At 36.2% G+C, this 19,437-nt stretch overlaps 1 protein-coding gene across 1 annotated transcript in view; it reads left to right on the top strand.

Annotated features, from left to right (window-relative positions):
- Positions 1–12: 12 nt before the first annotated feature.
- The window catches only part of Tsg101 (tumor susceptibility 101), a 46,975-nt gene continuing 27,550 nt past the window's right edge, over positions 13–19,437 (top strand). Inside the window, exons 1-5 of the mRNA XM_047519008.1 lie at positions 13–158; positions 6,186–6,270; positions 8,707–8,772; positions 12,239–12,402; positions 15,634–15,760. Coding sequence (XP_047374964.1) covers positions 117–158; positions 6,186–6,270; positions 8,707–8,772; positions 12,239–12,402; positions 15,634–15,760 — 484 coding nt within the window. The 5' untranslated portion in view covers positions 13–116. The remainder of the gene's footprint in view (positions 159–6,185; positions 6,271–8,706; positions 8,773–12,238; positions 12,403–15,633; positions 15,761–19,437) is intronic.

Below are 19,437 nucleotides of genomic sequence, written 5' to 3' on the forward strand. Positions count from 1 at the left end.
AGAGGCGGGGGGGTGGGGGGCTGGCCACTTGGAGTGCGATTGTGCGGGGCGGCCTGGGGCGGCCCCGGAGCGGCTGACCCTCTGCCTGCGGGGACCGGAGTCGCTAGGCGGCCGTCATGGCGGTGTCGGAGAGCCAGCTCAAGAAAATGGTGTCCAAGGTGAGGCCGCGAAGCTCTTCCTGCTCCGCGCGCGCCCACCACTCCCTTCCGCGCCTGGCCCGGACCAGCCCAGCCCAGCCCAGCCCAGCGAGCCTCCCAGGCTGGCTGGAAGCCCCAGTACGGTCCTCCGCTGCTTTCGCGGTCCCCAGCCCCGAGGCGTCAGAGGCCTCGGAATATGTCATACCCGGGTAGGAAAAATGGGGGGCGGCGACCGTCAACAAAGGCGCAGAGGCCGTCTGCCACCTGCCGCCCGTCCTTCGCTCTTTGGGAGAGTTTGGAGCCGTCTCCGGGCGGTATAGTTTTCCTTTTGAATTGTATAAACAAAAAGAGTTGGTCGTGCTTAGTTCCTGATCTGAGATCCTATAGACCCGTCATTCTGCCCTTCCCTCGCTGGCCCCCCCGGAGACTGTGGCCTTTGTAGTTTTGTATTCGCCGCGTAACTCAACACCCGACCCGCAGGAGATCCGTAGAATTGACTCAATTAAGTCAACGTCTTAAATACCAGTCCTTCGCTACCTCGTGAAGCGTATTTGTTTATTGTGAGCTTAAATTACAGCCCTCACAACTCAACTAGTGTATTTTTTTTCTTTTTTAAAACAGGAATTTTGCATTTTAAAGTCGTGATTTAATTTGATAATCACATCAAATATTGTACCTGACACTGGAGTGGAATGGTTTTTTTGTTTTGTTGGGGGCGGGAGGTTGTAATTTACCAAAGCTAATTGGAATAACCTGTAAAGTGGTAGAGTTGAGCCATCCCAGTTCAGTGGGTTAGCCTTAGATACTTTGGCCAAAGCAAAATTGTTTTCTTACCAGTTATCCTCGGTTTAAGCAGTTTTCAATAGTTAAAGCGCACTATTATGAATAAGACTTTTTAAAAAGTAGACTTTTTTTTTTTCCCCCTGTGAAATTGACCCCACAGTGCTTAATTGAAGACCAAATAACTTCTAAGGAGAAAGTTTATCGGGAGGCTGAGGCGAGAGGATGAGGCGAGAGGATGGCAAGTTCAAGAACCAGCCTTAGAAGCTTAGGCCCTGAGCAGCTTAGCAAGACCCTGATTCAAAATAAAATGTAATAAGGGCTGGGAACGTAGCTCAGTGGTTAAGCACCCCGGGTTTAATTCCCCAGTACCAAAAAAAAAAAAACAGAGAAAGTTTCAAAATAGAGAATCTCTCCTACACAAAAAGTACATTAAATAGTATTTTGGGGGGGTGGGGGGAAGGGAAAAAATAACAGAATGAATCAAACAACATTACCCTATGTAAATTTATGATTACACAAATGGTATGCCTTTACTCCATGTACAAACAGAAACAACATGTATCCCATTTGTTTACAATAAAAAAATAAAATTAAAGCACCTGGCAAAAAATAAATAAATAGTATTTTGGAAGTTGATAATATGTTTTAGAGGAAAGTAAAGCAGGCTAGCCTGTAGCACCCTACCTGGCTTAGTGACACCCTGTCTCAAAATAAAAAACCCAAAATACTGGGGATTGGCTCTGTGGTAAAGCGACCCTAGGTTCAATCCCCAGTACCAGACAAAAGAAAAAAAAAAAGTAAGCCAGGAAAGAGAAAGAGAGTACTAGTGTGTTGAAAATGGGAATAGGTTGTAATTTTATATGAGAGAGTAAAGGAAAAGTATGGGTTTAGACATTGAATTTCAATGATTGGGAGATTTTGGAAGCCCTTGCAAGCCATTATAAGGATTTGACATTTAGTTGGACCATGATGGCAAGCCATTCATGTTTTAACTCTTAACAGTACTGTTCAACTGTTTTGAAGGTAATGTTAGCAGGATTTTTTGATTTACTGTGGATGTGAAGGAAAGAGTCACAAAGGATAACATCAGGGTTTTTGACCTGAACAAATGGAAGGGTATAGATGTAGAAAGAGTTGCTTTGAGGGGAAGGTAAAGAGATCATTTTTGGTCAGTTTGACTTTCATATAACTTTCATTTTTTTAAATGCAGATGTTAAACCAGTAATTGGATATACAGTACTCCCTCCTTTTTCTGCAGGGAATACATTCCAAGACCCACAGTAGATGCCTGAAACTGGATAGTACTGAACCCTGTATATTTTGTGTTTTTTCCTGTATATCCATATCTATTATAAAGTTTAATTTATAAATTAGACACATTAAAGTTATCAATAATAATAAAATAGAACAATCATAGCAATATACTCAATAAAATTGCTGGCATCATTGCTTGTGCACTTTGGAGCCATTATTAAAATAAGAGTTATCATTAAAATAAGATTTACTTGAACACAAGCACTGGGACAATTGATCTTATCACTGAGATGCCACTAACAAATAGCATATACAGTTTGGATATGCTCGGAGAAGGGATGATTCAATTCCTGGTTGGGATAGAGTGGGACAGCATGAGATTTTATTATAGTATTCACACTACTCAGAACTACATGCAATCTAAAACTCACCAATTGCTTACCTTTGGAATTTTCCATTTGATGTTTTCAGACCAAGTTTGACCATAGGTAACTGAAACTGAAAAGTGAACAACTACTATACATTTTTGAAGTTCAAGGAAGAGGTTCAGACTGGAAATTTTTAATCTGGAAGTTTTCAACATATAAATGTTATTTAAAAACAAGGGGGAGCCTACCAAATGGGTGAGTTTACATAGAGAAGAGGACCAAGGACTGAGCCCTGGGGCTTAATAATATTAATTGATGAGAAAAGAGAAAGAATCAGCAAAGAAACTGAGTAGTAGTCATCACAGAGAGGACAAGCATTGATTGGTACTCTGGAAGTTATGTTTTAAGAGGAAGGAATCAGGGCTGTAGTTGCAGCCCAGTGGTAGAGCACTTGCTAGCATGTGTGAGGCACTGGGTTTGAGCCCTCAGCACCACATAAAAATAAATAAAATAAAGGTATTGTGTCCATCTACAAACTAAAAATTTTTTTAAACGTGGGAGTTAGGAATCAGCTGGGCATGGTGGCACATGCCTATAATCCCTGTGACAAGTTCAAGGACAGCCTCAGCAACTTATTGAGACCCTGTCTTAAAACAAAAAAAAAATTTTTTAAGGTCTGCGAATATAGCCCAGTAGTTAAGCACCTCTGAGCTTAATCCCCATTACCCAACCTCACCCTACCATCAAAAAAAAGGGAGGAGTTAACTTGGCCAGATACTGCCAATAGGTTAAGTGAGATGAAGACAGAATTGGCCATTGCACACTATGTGGTAGGTGTTGGTGACCTTGATGAGCAATTTTACAGTGACGTGGTAGGTGCAAAATATATATATATATATACCCTTCTGCTTCTCAGGCCTAAAAACTCAGTGTTCCTTGAATCCCCTTCCTTCACTTCCACAGCAAATCCCAGAAAATCCTGCTAGCTCTGCCTTTAAAATACATCCAGAATCTGATCCCTTCTCACTGGATACAAAATGTTCAGAATTGGAGTGGGTATGTAAAGAATGGGTGTAGACATTGAGCATCAGTTGTCATTAACATCATAGGGACACCCAGATACTAATGTGCTTCCCAGTGGAAAAGCATTATCATCTGTGAAATGATCTTGCTGAAGAGAGAGGGGAAGAAAATATGTATGTATAAAAATCATGAAGATCATAGCTTCTGGATCCAGATACTTATTCACAGGAACATGTGTATTAAAATATACTAAAGGGGTGCAATTAGCAAATTCCAAACCATGGGAACCTCTGTAGGACAAATGAACAAGTATCTTGAACAAATAAGTTTGGGGGGCGGGGCTTGCAAAATAGAGATAAGCTCATTAGTTAAACAGTATATAAGTAAAATGTGGTGTATCCATATAATAAGTATTATTTCCCAATTAAAAGGAATGACAGTGACATACTGGTGCACTATACAACATGGATGAACCTCTAAAATATGGAAAGTAGAAGAAGTTATTAATTAGAGATAACTTGTGGTTCTGTTAATATGAAATATCCAGGCTAGGCAAACCTAGAGAGACAGAAAATAGATTAGTGGTTGGTCATATGGGGTGAAGTGGGGGTGAGCAGAATGAAAGGTTATTGCTAGAGGATTTTGGTTTTTGGTTTTTGTTATTTTGTTTGGTTTGGGATTGGGGATTGAACCCAAAGAGCCTTAGCATTGAGCCACATCCCCAGGCCTTATTTTGAGATAGGGTCTCACTTAATTGCTTAGGACTTCGCTAAATTGCTTAGGCTGGCTTCAAACTTGCAATCCTCCTACCTCAGTCTCTGGAGGATATTGGTTTCCTTTAAGAATAATGAAAATGTAAAAATTGATGGCAATGATGTAAAATTTTATCACTTTAATATACTAAAAATTATTGAAGTGTACACTGTGTGAATTATATCTCAAATCTATAAAAAAGGTGAATGAGAAAATCTGTAAATTTAAGACAAAAAGATTTTAAATTGCAATGTGTGGACTTAATTTGAAATATTTTTGAAAAAAATTAAATATGATACTGGATATTTGATAACATTAAGGAATTACTATTTAATGTGATACTAGTATTATAACTTTAAAATTCTTTTAAAGATTTAAAATATGTGTGAGAAGATATGTTATATATGATTTGCATCAGAATAAAATGAGAGAAAAGTGAATGGAGTTATAAGCAAATGAGATTGGCTGTTGGTTGATTGTTTGAAATTTTCCACGATAGAACGTTTTTAAAAGAAAACATGGAAAGGGCAATGTAAGACAGCAAAGGTAGGCAGCTACTTATATGAGTTTGTTTTGTTTTGTGGTGCTGGGGATCAAACCCAGGGCCTGTTATGTGGTAGCGAAACGCTACCACTGAGCTCCATCCCCAGCCTTCTTTATATGAGCTTTTGTTTGCTTGTTTGTTTGGTTTTTGTATAAAGAGGAACTGAGAGAGATGTGACTATTAGGGAGTTTAGGAAAGTGACTCGTGTGACTAAGATGGGAGAAATAAGAACATGTTTATATGCTAATAGGACTGGACCAATACCATGGAAAAATTGGTGTTAAAGTACAAAGGAGGACAAGAAAGGCCTTTGAGTAGAACTAGATTTATTCCTAAATTTTTCTAATATTTTCCCCCTCATTGTCTATCATTCTTTTTTGTAGTAGTCTCAGTGTATTTTTGGATTGTATTCTAATTCTTTTATTGAATGATTTGGGTTTCCTCTCCTTTTTTTTGTTTTGTTTTGTTTTGTTTTTTATGTTTTCTTCTCCTTACTTTACCTGTTACTTGTCAGGATTATTTTTTGTTTTTGTTTTTGGTACTGGAGATTAAATCCAGGGGCATTTTATCACTGAGCTACGTCCCAAGCCCTTTTTATTTTTTTATTTTGAGACAGAGTCTGTTGCTGAGGCTGACCTTGAACTTGTGATCCTTCTGCCTCCACACTTCCCCTCTCTGCGCCTCCCCCCCCTCCCCGCCCCAGTCACTGGGAGTACAGATGGACCACCAAACTGGCTATTCTTGTTTTAAGTTTGTTTTGGAGTATTTGTGTTTTGGAATAGATGACTGCTCCTTTTTAAGAAAGAAGCACTAAACTCTGAATAAAATCTTTGTGTGCATAGACAGTTTGTCACTTGATGAGCTTCAGAGTGCTGTGATCAGATGAGAGTCCCTGATCTCTTTATCTCCTGACAGCAGTGCCTAAGCCAGGTTCTCCTGGAGAAGAATGGAACAAGGTTTAATAAAAGGAGAAAGATAATTATGAGCTAAAGGGAAGTCTGGAAAGGAATTTATTAAGAAAAGGGAGAGAGAGATATAAGCTAGGTCTTCAAAATGACTAAGATTTGATTTGGTGGGGCCTTTTAAATTGGACAGAAAAGCTAAAATGGAGGTGGGTGGTTTCAATAAAGGGTTCAAATAGGTGGCAGGAAGGAAAGCAACTGAGACCCTATTTAAGGCTTTAATTAATGTTAATAATTGGCAAAAAAAATGTAATTTTAAGAAAAATGCTATGAAGAAAATTGAATTTTAAGAATATTAATCTAGAATAAAATAACAAGCCTTGGTTTTGAACTAAATTGTTTTGTGATTTTTGTTTTTCAGTACAAATACAGAGACCTAACTGTACGTGAAACGGTCAATGTTATTACTCTGTACAAAGATCTCAAACCTGTATTGGATTCATATGGTAAGTTTAATCAACAAGAATACCATTATTGTATTTTGAATTTACTTACTTTTTTAATGGTTGTAGTTTTCTTTTCAAGTTTGTTTTTTCAATTGTAGGATTGAACCTCCACCTAACAAGTGTTAAGGAATAGGATATTATATTTGTTCAGTGCTTAAGTTTTAAAAAAAATGAGGGCTGGGGAGATAGCTCAGTTTGTAGAGTGCTCGCCTCGCAAGCACAAGGCCCTGGGTTCGATCCCCAGCACCGCAAAAAAAATGATATAGAACTGTGCAAATTTAGACCTAGGAGGAAATTTTTTGTTTGTTTCGCGGTGCTGGGGTTCAGACCCATGGCCTCATGCTTATGGGCCCTACCACTGACTCATAGCCCCAGCCCTTTTTTTTTAAATTTTGAGACTGAGTTGCTAAGTTGCTAAGGATCTCACTGAATTGCTGAGGCTGACCTCAAACTTGTGGTTCTCTTGTATCCACCTCCTGAGTCACTGGAATTATAAGGATGCACCACTGCACCTGGCTCTAACATGTAGTCTATCACCTAGAGGAAAGAGAATATATTGTATAGTATATCTTAAAGATACTTAGCTTAAAGTTAAGTTTACTGTTGCTTAAGTCCTCCCCCCCCCCCTTAGCATCTCGCTGTACTCTTAGGAACCCTTTTTTTTTTTTTTTTTTTTTTGGTACCAAGAATTGAACCCAGGGTGATTAACTACTGAGTCAAATCCTCAGCCCTTTTTATGTTTTATTTAGAGACAGGGTCTCACTAAGTTACTTAGGGCCTCAGTAAGATGCTGAGACTGGCCTCGAACTCATGATCCTCCTGCCTCGGCCTCTCAAGACTCTGGAATTATAGACATGCAGCACTGTATTCAGCACAGGAACACATTTAACAAACCTGTATTGTGAACTGTGTCTTGCATTTTACAGATGAGGAAAATATTTATTATTTTTTTTTTTAATTCTGTAAAGTATGTAGACAGCAGTTTTTGTTTTTGTTTTTTTACTTTTATCCAGACAAAATAAAGTTGGAATTTAAGAGGTGACAATACCTAGCACTTTTCTCTTTTTTGTCCCCATCAAATCCAGTTCATTCTCTTCAACCCTGACTCATAGTGTGCCAGGGCCAAGAGAAAATGTGTGCTGCCTCTTGTCCATTATGAAGCCCTTGGCTCTGAAGGCAATAAATTGAATTTTGTAGCTGAGGCTTTCTGGATTCCAATCACACCTATGGCTTTGAAAACTTTAGGTCCTGGTGAAGAGAGGTGGGAGGCAGCAGAGGCAATCAGTTCTGCATTTCCTGAACAACACGAACCTAAAACAGTTGTGTTCTAAACCTAGAACAAGATTCTCCCTCATTTCAATTTTTTTCTCTCCACATACTATACCATGGTATTTTGATCTGCAAAACCCTCATATATCACCAAAATTAAAGTTAGTTTTAAAATAGCTTCAGTGGGGAGAAAAATAATTGAAGCTTGACCTTTACTGTCAGTGTATGGCTTTTACTGCATGCTGAGAGAATAGTTTGAACAAAACTGGTGAAGATTCCATCATCATCAAACAAGTCTTGTATAACTTCACATGACTTGACCAAATCTAAATCATTGTTATCAAAATGCTTTTAAAGTAAACAAAGATATTTTTATTTTAGAATGCTCAATTATAAATTACAACATGGTTTATAATTGTCAGTAATAAAAGAACTGATGTCAACAGTGTAGTGTGTGTGCTTGTACTATGTATTGCAACCTTGTCCTCCCTATATGACATGGTATGTATTCCAGATGGTTGTTGCAAGTGATAGCAATCCATGTAACACAAATTACATACCCTTATTAATCAATAATAGAAAAATGTAGTATGAAAAATACATATTGAAAGATGTCTCCAGTTAACTGTGGACACTTTTTTTACATTTAATACTGTGGTTTGATACTGCATTAGAATTGAGAATGACAGTGAGTGAGGATAAATACCTGGAGATTTCTAAAATAGGATACTAAGCTAACATTTAGTATGGTGTTATTTGAAAGTGATAATGTATTTGTGTGTGTGTGTGTGTGTTTTTCTGGGATCAGTCCCAGGGCCTCATGCATACTAGGCAAATGCTTTACCACTGAGCTACATCCCCATCCCGGTTAGCAATTTCTAAATAGTACTCATGTTAGTTGAACACCAAAAACTCATTTACTGGGACTATGGCACTCACATTGATTTTTATAAGTAATTCAAAGCATCTTTTCTTTACTCACTGAAAAGCTGATCCTATCGAGTGAATCAACAAAGAATTCTTTGTTACTGGACAGAATGGATGTTACATTAACAAGTTAGACCCTTTCAAGGATAATAGTGAATTGTAACCACTATTTCTGAAAGAATAACTTGTGAGAGTATCTACAAAAATGCACATGATTAAATCTTTGTTCTTTCCTTTCAGTTTTTAATGATGGCAGTTCCAGGGAACTAATGAACCTTACTGGAACAATTCCTGTGCCTTATAGAGGTAAATGTTTTATTTATGTTTCCAGGACCAGATGTATTTGACAACATAATAAATATATTGCCAAAGAGTTATAGGTAAATCAAACCTACTTTGTCAAGGCTTTCATGATGACAGATTTTAACTTCTGTTTCAACTGAATTTCATTTGCCAGCAGCAGCTCACATTTCAGCTGTTTATAAAGCTTCTTACCAATATATATCAGTAAGTGCCTAATTGGTGTGGGAAAATATATTGTTTCATATAATTGGAGAATTTTGAAACTAGAAAGCATTTTAGATGGCTGTTCATTCAGCCTCAACACCATTCAGGCTTTTCTGACTGTGGCATCTTGTATAGTATAATGGATAATATGGAGGATTTAAAGTTGAGACAGAATTAGGTTTGAGTTCTTTTTTTTTGACCCTTTGAATGTATTTTATTCACCATTTTTTGTCAAAAATGTTACAAGTCTTTTATGATAAAAGAGTCAAATGGCAAAATTTTCATGAAAGGAAGAAAACACAAAGTCCTTGTCTTAGTCCTTTATGTAGCAAATAACAAAATATTCCAAACCAGGTAATTAAATAATGGCAATTTACCCCTCTCAGGTCTAGATGCTAGGAAGTTTGAAATCAAGGCATCCATTGTTGGTGTCTGGTGAGCATCCATTCTCTGCTTCCAAGATGGCACCTTGAGCCCTGTGTCCTCACATGGCAGAAGAGCAAAAAAGCAAAGTCTCTGTTAGCAAAAGACCCTGACTCATTTCCTTGTAGACATTTTAAAAGGCACTAATCCAATCCAGGAGGACTGAGCCCTCATGACCCAGTCACCTCCTGAAGGACCTACTTCTCAATGCTGTTCTGGGGATTAAGTTCTAACATGATTTTAGAAAGGTACATAAACATTCAAACCATAGCATTCATTATTATACATTATGCATCCTAATTTTAAAAACCTGATATGATAAAAATTAAACACAAGGGATAAACATCTGGGAAATCACCACACAATAAAAAAACAAGAATCTGTATGGAAGGAATATAGAAACAAAATTATTCTCTGCTACCCAGTGATGTTCGTCCCATGTAGAAAAATGTATGTATATATGTATGTATGTATGTATGTATGTATGAGTAATCTGGCAAAAATTCAAGAGTCCTTTAAGATCTTCCTATTTGACATTATCAGTTGCAAAATCCCCAAAGTGATCAGATCATTAAAAACTATACATGTCACCAGAAGATGACATTGCAGTTTACTGTAATCTGAAAGAGTCAATCAAAGAGCAACCTTGTGAGGTGGTTTCTCACTTCAGTGAGAATCAGAACTGCCTTGAGGGCCTGTGAAAACACAGATTACTGGTTCCTGCCCTAGAGTTTCTGATTCAATAGGTGTGTGGTAGAATTGGAAACTTGCAGTTCTGTTCAGTTCCCAGTTGATTCTACTGGTCTGGTGACCACACTTTGGGAACCACTTACCTACAGAATCAATGTGGGAACTATCTCCCCTTTTATGTGTGGTGCTATGGATTGAACCCAAAGCCCTGCACATGCTAATCAACTGCTCTACCACAGACCTGCATCTCCAACTCTAGAAATTAGGTTTGAGTTCTTACTCTGTAATTGCTAAGGTTTGTCACCATAAGCATCTCTAGCATTTGGATAATAATACCTATCTCAGGGAAACTGAGAGTTCATTGAGATAATATAGGCAAAGGATTTGGAACAGAGCCTGGTAATAATTAGCAGACAATAAAAAGTAGCTATTATTTGTGAGGTTTGGTGATAATGCTAGTGATAGGTAATTAGTCTCTGTTAGCCAGTCAGTCATCCTCTGCCAGAATACCTACAGTAATAAGAGTGCATTCAGCTTCATAAGAAATTGTTTTGTTTTTGGACAGCTCTGTTAATTATTCCTATGACCCTATAACTTATCCATTGATTTCACATAATACTTGCTGTGCATGAGGTAATAGGGATAGGGGCTATAGACACAAAGATGAATAAAAGATAAAACTTTTCTGGAACAATCTACACTAATAACAAACAGGGAATGAATAGAGATGTATATGCCTGTAGTTGCTTATAGAATAATAAAATGTTTAAGGTAGAGTGAAATTTCAAAGGAGAACAAGTCCACATGGGAAAATCACAGAGGTAATGACATTTGAGCTTTCTGTTAAAAGATGAGTCAGCCTTGTATAATAGGATGCATATTATAGACAAAGGGGAAAAAATTACTTAAATTGAGCATCAGCACTATATAAAGCAAGTGTGATAAGCTTAGGGAAAACCTAGTGAAATTCAAGATTACTCACTCTGCCCTTGCCCTCAGGAAATAAATTCTGGTAAAGGAAACAGGTTACAGGGAATGTATGCATATAAATTTTATCTAGACTAAACCCTTTCTTCTTTCAACCATTTTTCAGATGGCATAGTTTACAAGTGTGTGTAATTCTGGGGAATTCTTCATTTACACAAAGAGCATTTTGGGTGGTGGGAAAAAAACTTATTTTATATTAATATATGTCCTATTGGAACTTTCCATTATTGTTCACTGTAGAAGTAATTTTGGGCTAAAACAACAAATCTGAAGTCCCACAACTAATTTCTTTAGGTGACATTTATGTGTATATACTTATGTGTAGGGAACTATTTCTTTTTTTTTTTTTTTTCCGTTTATTTATTTATTTGTATGTGGTGCTAAGGATCGAACCCAGTGCCGCACACATGCCAGGCAAGCGCTCTACCACTGAGCTATAGTCCCAGCCCGGGAACTATTTCTAGGGGGAAAATTTTTATAAATTATGTTAGGTGATTCAAATAGTTGCTTGGGACATTCAACTTTGAGCATAGTAAATACTACGATTTATGTTTAATATATTAGCTCTATTGGACCCTTTAAGACACTTCATTTTGACTACATATAGTCAGACTTCTCACCTTCAGACAGCTTCTGTTTCATAAAGCAAAGAGAAAAAGATGACATCACTGATTCTGAGGAATTACCACTGAAAAGGGTAGATGGCATTGGTCAAACTGTGGAAACCAGTTAGCATCTCTATGACTATTGGATTGGGTTTTATAATCTGGGTTTTGGCAAGGGAATTTCAAATCTATTTTAATATGTCACTTTCTCATATAGCACCTTAAGCCATGTTCTTCCTTCCCCATTTTTCTTCCCGGCAAGTTTTATTAACTGAAAAGAGTCAAGTATCAAAGAATAGATTGGGTTGAAAGATAATTCATGAATGTTTTATAGCTTCAGGAAGGCATAAGTAGAGTAGTGATCAGTTAGTTCCTTCATCCTGCTGTTATGTTTTACAAACTAAAGTTGAGAAATTGATCTTAAACAGAACTTTGAAACAAAATATTTGCTGCAAATTTGATTTATATGCGTGTGTTGCTTAGTTGTAGCTCTCCCTTCCTTACCTATTAAACTGTTTTTGAATAAAAATAGAATAACTAAAGGTTCTCTTTCTCTCTAGGTAATACATACAATATTCCAATATGCCTATGGCTGCTGGACACACACCCATATAATTCCCCTATCTGTTTTGTTAAACCTACTAGTTCAATGACTATTAAAACAGGAAAGCATGTTGATGCAAATGGGAAAATATATCTTCCTTATCTACATGAATGGAAACATGTAAGTATTAATAGGTTCTGTGAATTAGTTGTTTTTCATATTTTGCTCTCTAGCATGTGCCTTTAAAACTCAAGAAGGATTCCAAGAAGGGTAGATAAGTTCAGGTAAGAGACTAATCACTGAACTGAGGTAATTAGGAAAGGCTCTCTAAAAGAAATATGTCTCATTTGTATAAAACTTTGTACAAGTACATACTTTTTTTTTTTTTTTTTGGATACTGGGACTTGAACCCAAGGGCATTTTACCACTGAGCTACATCTGTAGCCCTTTTTATTTTTTGAGACAGTTTCTTGCTAAGTTGCTGAAGCTGACCTTGAACTTACAACCCTCCTGCCTCAGCTGATGAGTCACTGTTATGAGAGGCATGTGCCACCATGCCCTGTCCCTTAGTGATATTTACTGATTCTAGGTGCAGTGTGAAAGACAGAATCTGGACAAAGGGCCTTAATTAAGAGGAGACAAGCCTTCAGAATTTCACATGAAAGTTGAAAGACAAAAGTTACTATTCTGAAGAGCAGAGAGAGTAGTATCTCCCTTTATATCCTCCTTGCTTGGAAGTTAAGCACTTAGGAGTTAAATCACTTTTGGCTATGTTCCATTGATAGCCACTACTTGTAAGGAGCACTGAAAAATTTAATCAGCTTATTCTCAGCAACAGTTCTCTATTGTGAAAGGAACATGGACGTTTGTAGAAAACATCTCAGTCATAACTAAGTAAAATGGAAAGTTTCAGAATAAGTCGTTGTAATCTTACATGACAGTATAAAACTGTTATCACTTGTCATGACCTTACTAGTTAAGTTGCTTATTAATCCTAATTCTAACATTGCTTAGGATGAAACCAACCTAGGTGCCCTTCAATAGATGAATGGATAAAGAAAATGTGGTATATATATTCGATGTAATATTACTCAACTCTAAAGAAGATTGAAATTATGGTATATAACAGTAAATGGATGGAGTTGGCAACTATCTTGCTAAGTGAAATAAGCCAATGCCAAAAAACTTTGCAAAGACCGAATGTTTTCTCTGATACGTGAATGCTAATTCACAATAAGAGGGAGGGGCACTAGGGAATCATAGATTTACTTTAGGTAGAGGGGAATGAAGGGAGGGGAAGGAAAGGGTTATGGGAATAGGAAGGAATCATAGAATGAAATAGACATTATTACCTTATATACATATGTGATTGCATGACTGATGTGATTCTACAACATGTACAATCAGAAAAATGAGAAATTATACCCCATTTATATATGACATATCAAAGTGCATAAATGTATTCTACTATCATGTATAACTAATTAGAACAAAAAAAATTTTTTTCAAAAAGCAAGCAAGTAAAAAGGGATGGAAAAGACAGGAATATTTATGGGGTTTTCAATGGGAAAGCAATTTTATAAAGGTATTATCTGTTTTAACAGATCTTTAGGTGTTTGAGCCAAAATAAACTGCTACAGGGCTGGGATGTAGTGATAGAATGCTTGCCTAGCATGCAAAAGACTCTGAATTCAATCCCCAGCACCACAAAAATATTAAAAATAAATCTGCTACAATAGTTTGGTTACTTTTTTCATATCCTGTATCAGCAGTCAGCAAGTCATTCTGATTCAGTTTGAATCTATAACCTTTTGCTTTATAATAGACCTGGAAACATTAAAGATTAGGTTAATTCTCCCTTCAGAGAATTTATTGTGAAAGAAATAGTATGATAAAGAATTAAAACAAAACTGTAGAATGCATAAATAAAGAACTAATTCATACTGCAATATCGGCGAACATTGGAAAATTATGCTGAGAGGGACCAGACACAAAAAGGTCACTTGTTGTATTATTCCATTTATATGAAATATACAGAAGAGGCAAATCTTTAGAGACAGAAAGTAGATCTGGTTACCAAGGGCTGCAGAGAGGAGAATGAGAAGTGACTACTAATAGGCACAGGAATTCTTTTTGAGATTATAAAACTGTTCTGAACTTAGATGGTAGTGATGGTTTCGTAGTTTTATGAGTAAACTAAAAGGCACTGAACTCTATACTTTAATTTATGGTCTGTGAATTGTATCTTAGTTTTTAAAAACGCTGACATGAGACTGTGGAGTTTGGGAGTTCTGTTGGACTAAAAAATTGGAGAATAAGAGTCAGTGATGTGTGTTCTAAGTGGCCACAGCACATAACAGCTCCCACCCCTAACATCCTGTAGAGTGCTGCACAGATAGATACTACATGTTTACCTCCATCCTCAGTATATACTTACACAGACAGACAAAAGAAAGGTATTAGAACAGGAAGCTTTGGGAAATGTTTTTATTACCATCTTCTATAATGTGGATCAAAATTGAACATAGGAGATAAATTTGGTTCTTTGGAATGCTATAAATTGCTACTAACTCTTCTGTCAGAGAACATAAAAAGTATCAAGAGCGGAGGATGTGTCTCAGTGGTTCTCAGTGGTAGAAAGCTATCAAGCACCAGGTCCTGGGTTTAGTCCCCAGCACTACAGAAAGGAAAAAAAAGAAAAAAAATTATGAAGGAGGCTAGCTGATTGAGATGATTAAACCTTCAGAAACTGATGAGCTCTTGGAAGACATATTTGAGATAATATCTGCACAAAATAGATTAAGGAGTAAAAATAGAACCATCAAAAAGCCAGTTTGAACAACTTTGTCTCATGTATTTTGCCTTAAATTAATCATCAATAGATATTTGAGAGAAAATTTTAGCAACATTTGTGGAAAAACAAGCACTCTCCTTGTTATAGGAAGGGAAAGATCCTTTCACAGTTTTCATCTTTTATACAATAATCCAGCAGTTTCTAAACTAAAGTATCTATAAATTCCGAGTTCATAATACAATCTTTAATAAAAATTATTTTTAAGAATGTGATTCCAAGGTAACATTGCTGTCTTTTAAAAACCCTAAATAATATTGTGACTATCATTTATATCCATTTCTGAATTTGTACCAGTATGCAACAGTAAGTTTTGGTTAGCTCTGTGTAGTCAGGTAAAGAACAATACTATCTGAATTTTGCAGTATACTGCTTTGGCTAGTACTGTTTTTATATACGTGAAGCAAGAGCCTTGATGTAAGCATAGAAATAATGTTTAAAAAACACCTACCTTTGTTAAAATAAAATAATTAATGGAAAACTGATGAGAAATGACCAAACTTTAGCTTTTTGCTGAAAAGCGACTTTATAATTGACATGAATTTGTTTTACTTTTTTAGCCACAGTCAGACTTGTTGGGACTTATTCAGGTTATGATTGTGGTATTTGGAGAGGAACCTCCAGTCTTCTCTCGTCCTACTATTTCAGCATCCTACCCACCATACCAGGCAACAGGGCCACCAAATAGTAAGTAGACCTGAGATTTGATTTAAAACAAAAAGAAGCCTTGTGAAAAGCCTTATTTAAGAAATTTAATAACTTCACTTTACTTTTCAGCTTGTCAAGTTAGTGGAGTTTGGGGAGATATTCTGAGGCCCCACATCTGCATGTACAGATTCCTACCAAAGACAGGCATTTCGGCTTCCATTTGTGGGTAGAAATCTAAGTATGGGTGTGCTGGATTCCAAAATGGAAGAGAAAGTGCTGGAATAGAGCTAAATATTTTAAATTATGTGTGCCACAGAATAGATTTATTTGATCAGCTTAGAAGCAGATATAACTTAAAAAGTAGTCAATACTCTAGAATCAGTGTTGCAGATAAGAATTTACTATAAAGTCAACTAAATCATTCACATTCAGCTATTCTGGGTACACACAATTGAACATCTAGCTCTCAGCTTTCTTCTCTTTAGTACAGCCAATTCATGATTTAACCTTGTGTGGAAAGATATACCCTAATTCTTATAGATTTTCCCTACTACCTGGGTTTTTTAAAAAATTATTCTTACTAATACTTAAAGATCACCCTGAATAATTGGGAGTTGGTTGTACTTATTTGTTTTGACTTTACTGAATATATTGAATTCATTGTGTTGTATACTGATTTTTTTGTGTGAATAGTATTTAAGAGTATAATGAACCAAATTGGTTTAGGACAAATTATGTGAGCTTTCAGTTTTCTTCTGCTGAAAATCATTGTCTTCATTTTCGATCCATTCTTTTTTTTCCTTTAATTTTTATTTTTAATTTGTTCTAATTAGTTATAAATGACAGCAGAATGCATTTCAATTTATTGTACACTAATGGAGCACAACTGTTCATTTCCCCAGTTGTACATGACGTAGAGCCATACCATTCATGTGATCATACAAGTACCTAGGGTAATGATGTCAGCAATCCATTCTTTCTTGAAGAGCAACTTGCCTGAAAAAGCAGAATGGGAATCTAGCAAAGAACTTTGTTGTTGTTGTTGTTATTGTTACAACACAACTTATATATTTCAAATGGACAGAAATTTAGTATCATTTACAGTATCTTGAAATAAACTATCTTTAACAAAGAACTTTAGAACCCCCCATTTCTTTTTCCTTCCATACCTTCCCAGAATAAATTTGGTTTTAGGATTAGCATTTTATTTTTTTAATAAATGTAGTAGTGATACTTTTGGATCAGATATTTATTTTTCTCTTATTAAATTCTGTTAACTCCAGTGCCCAAGAGTGGAAAATATTTTGCTCATTTGAGTTTGAAATATCAAGTATTTCCTATCTCATTACTCTTGTTTATTTGCCCAAATAACATAGACAATTACCACTTAATACAAAGGTAGCCATTTCAGAAATTTAGGTAGTTTCCCAAGCAACATTTTTTTTTCCTTCAGTTTTTTCAGTTTCACATTGACATTGGAAGTGTGTAATATTCTAGAAAGAGAGCACACTGTTATAGTCACTACTACAGTTTAATTTTGTACTCATTGTAAGTTACATTAAACACTCTAGAGCTAATTCAAATGCTAAAAGAGACCCATTTATTGTCCATCTAGTCCAGTTTTGATATATTTTATTCATTTAGGCAGTATAAATATTGGTATTAGATATAACTATAAAGGAATTAAGGTTGACCAGTCGCTTGGCCCATGCATGTAATCCCGGCTACTCAGGAGGCTGAGGCAGGAGGATCACAAGTTTAAAGCCAACTTCAGCAATTTAGTGAGGCCTTAGACAACTTAACAAGACCCTGTCTCAAAATAAAAAAAATAAAAATGACTGGGAATATAGCTCAGTGGTTAAGTGCCTGTGGCTTAAACCCCCAGTACCAAAATAAAGGTCTGCACTGGGCGTTGTGGTACATGCCTATAGTTCCAGTGACTTGGGAGGCCAAGACAGGAAGATCGCAAGTTTGAGGCCAGTGTCAGCAATTTAGCAATGCCCTAAGCAACTTAGGGAGACCCTGCTCAAAATAAAATAAAAAGGACTAGGGATATAATTCAGCGGGAAAGCACCCCTGGATTCAATCCCTGGTACAAATAAAAAAGAAATAAAGGCCTGAATTCCATTCCCCCACACACATACTAAGGAATAGCCAAGAAATGTGGATACATACGTAAACATCCATTATAGTTGAGAAATTATGTACTTTATTATTATCATTACTGAGAAAATTTTTATTTTAGGATAACTTCTGAGGTTGTTCTTTAAATGTGTTACATTAAAAAATGGTGTTATAGTCAGACCTGGTGGCGCCTGCCTATAGTCCCAGCTACTCAGGAGACTAAGGCAGAAAATTGCTTGAGCCCAGGAGTTCAGGGTCCACCAATGTTATGGTATTAATATATCAATACCATGTATCTTTTAAAAAAATAAAAGGTGTTAGCAAACCTCTTTTTTGAGATTAATAATCCACACTTATTGAGTAGTGGTTATGAGTTGCAGCCAAATATTTCATATAACCTTTTTTTGCGGGGGAGGGTAATACTGGGGATTGAACTCAGGGCCTTCCTTATATGTGCTCAGCAGGCACCCTACCATTGAATTAACATCCCTAGCCTAGCATTTTCATTTAATTCTTAGAGTTATATAAATTTAGAAAAAGAAAAGTTCTTATAATTATGAGAAAAATGCTTACACCTATGAGATACATGGTTAGAATGTTAAAAACTCACATGGGAGTTGGGTAGTAATTGTGTATGTTACTGATATTTGATAGTGGCCTCATCTTTTCAAAAAGATGTTCATGAAGATCAACTGTGCTTTATGCCTGGGAAAGTAAAAAAAAAAACTTTTATGGAATCTAGCAGTCTTCCTAACTAGACTATATGCAACTTGAGGCCAGGGATTCTTTCTTTCACCCTTCCCTTCCTCTCCTTCAGATTTCCAGTGCCTATAACATAGAAGACACTAAAATATTTATTTGTTGACTTAAGGGTTACTTCATCATTGTCATCAATGAAAAAGTTTCACTAAGGAAACATTGATTCTAAGAAACAAGTCATTTCCGGTTAAGATCAAAATCATCTCTTTTTCTTCCTCTGCATTGCTTAGTCTGTTGATCCTGCTGACTTTAGTTCTGTGCTTTTAGTGCTCTCTTTAAAGAATGTATAAGACATTCTTTTAAGATTGCTGGTTTTTATTTTTTTTCCCATTATTTCCAAGCTTTTGTTTTGTTTGTTTTGCTTTTTGTTTTGTTTTAACCAGTTTGGATGAATAGAATGTAAGTTTTTTGTTTTTTATGAGACTTCTCATAGTAATTTGAAGTCTTAAAGTTCTCAAGCAATCCAACAAAACCAGCTGTGTGAATTGGTCAACAAAGTCTTGAAAGAAATGTCAACTATTTTTTAGATATAATAAAGAACTCACTTTCTAAGAAGCTGATCTTGGACCAAATGAGGCCAGAAGTTACCTTATTCTAAATTGTGAATTGAACCACCTCTTTTCTCAGTTTATTGACTCCTTGAGAGCTTATAGAGCTGACCAAGTTGACCTCTCTGCCCATTGTTTTTGTTGGGATTTTCATGAGTATTGTAACTCATGTTTAATGATTTAAGAATTATGTGATTTCAAAATTTTTACTGCTTGAACTAATGGACTAGGTGTTTGTTTTATTTTGAATTTGAAATTTGAATTCTCTTACTCTATGAAATTTTG

The sequence above is a fragment of the Sciurus carolinensis genome, chromosome 11, assembly GCF_902686445.1.
Source record: "Sciurus carolinensis chromosome 11, mSciCar1.2, whole genome shotgun sequence".
Lineage (NCBI taxonomy): Eukaryota > Metazoa > Chordata > Mammalia > Rodentia > Sciuridae > Sciurus > Sciurus carolinensis.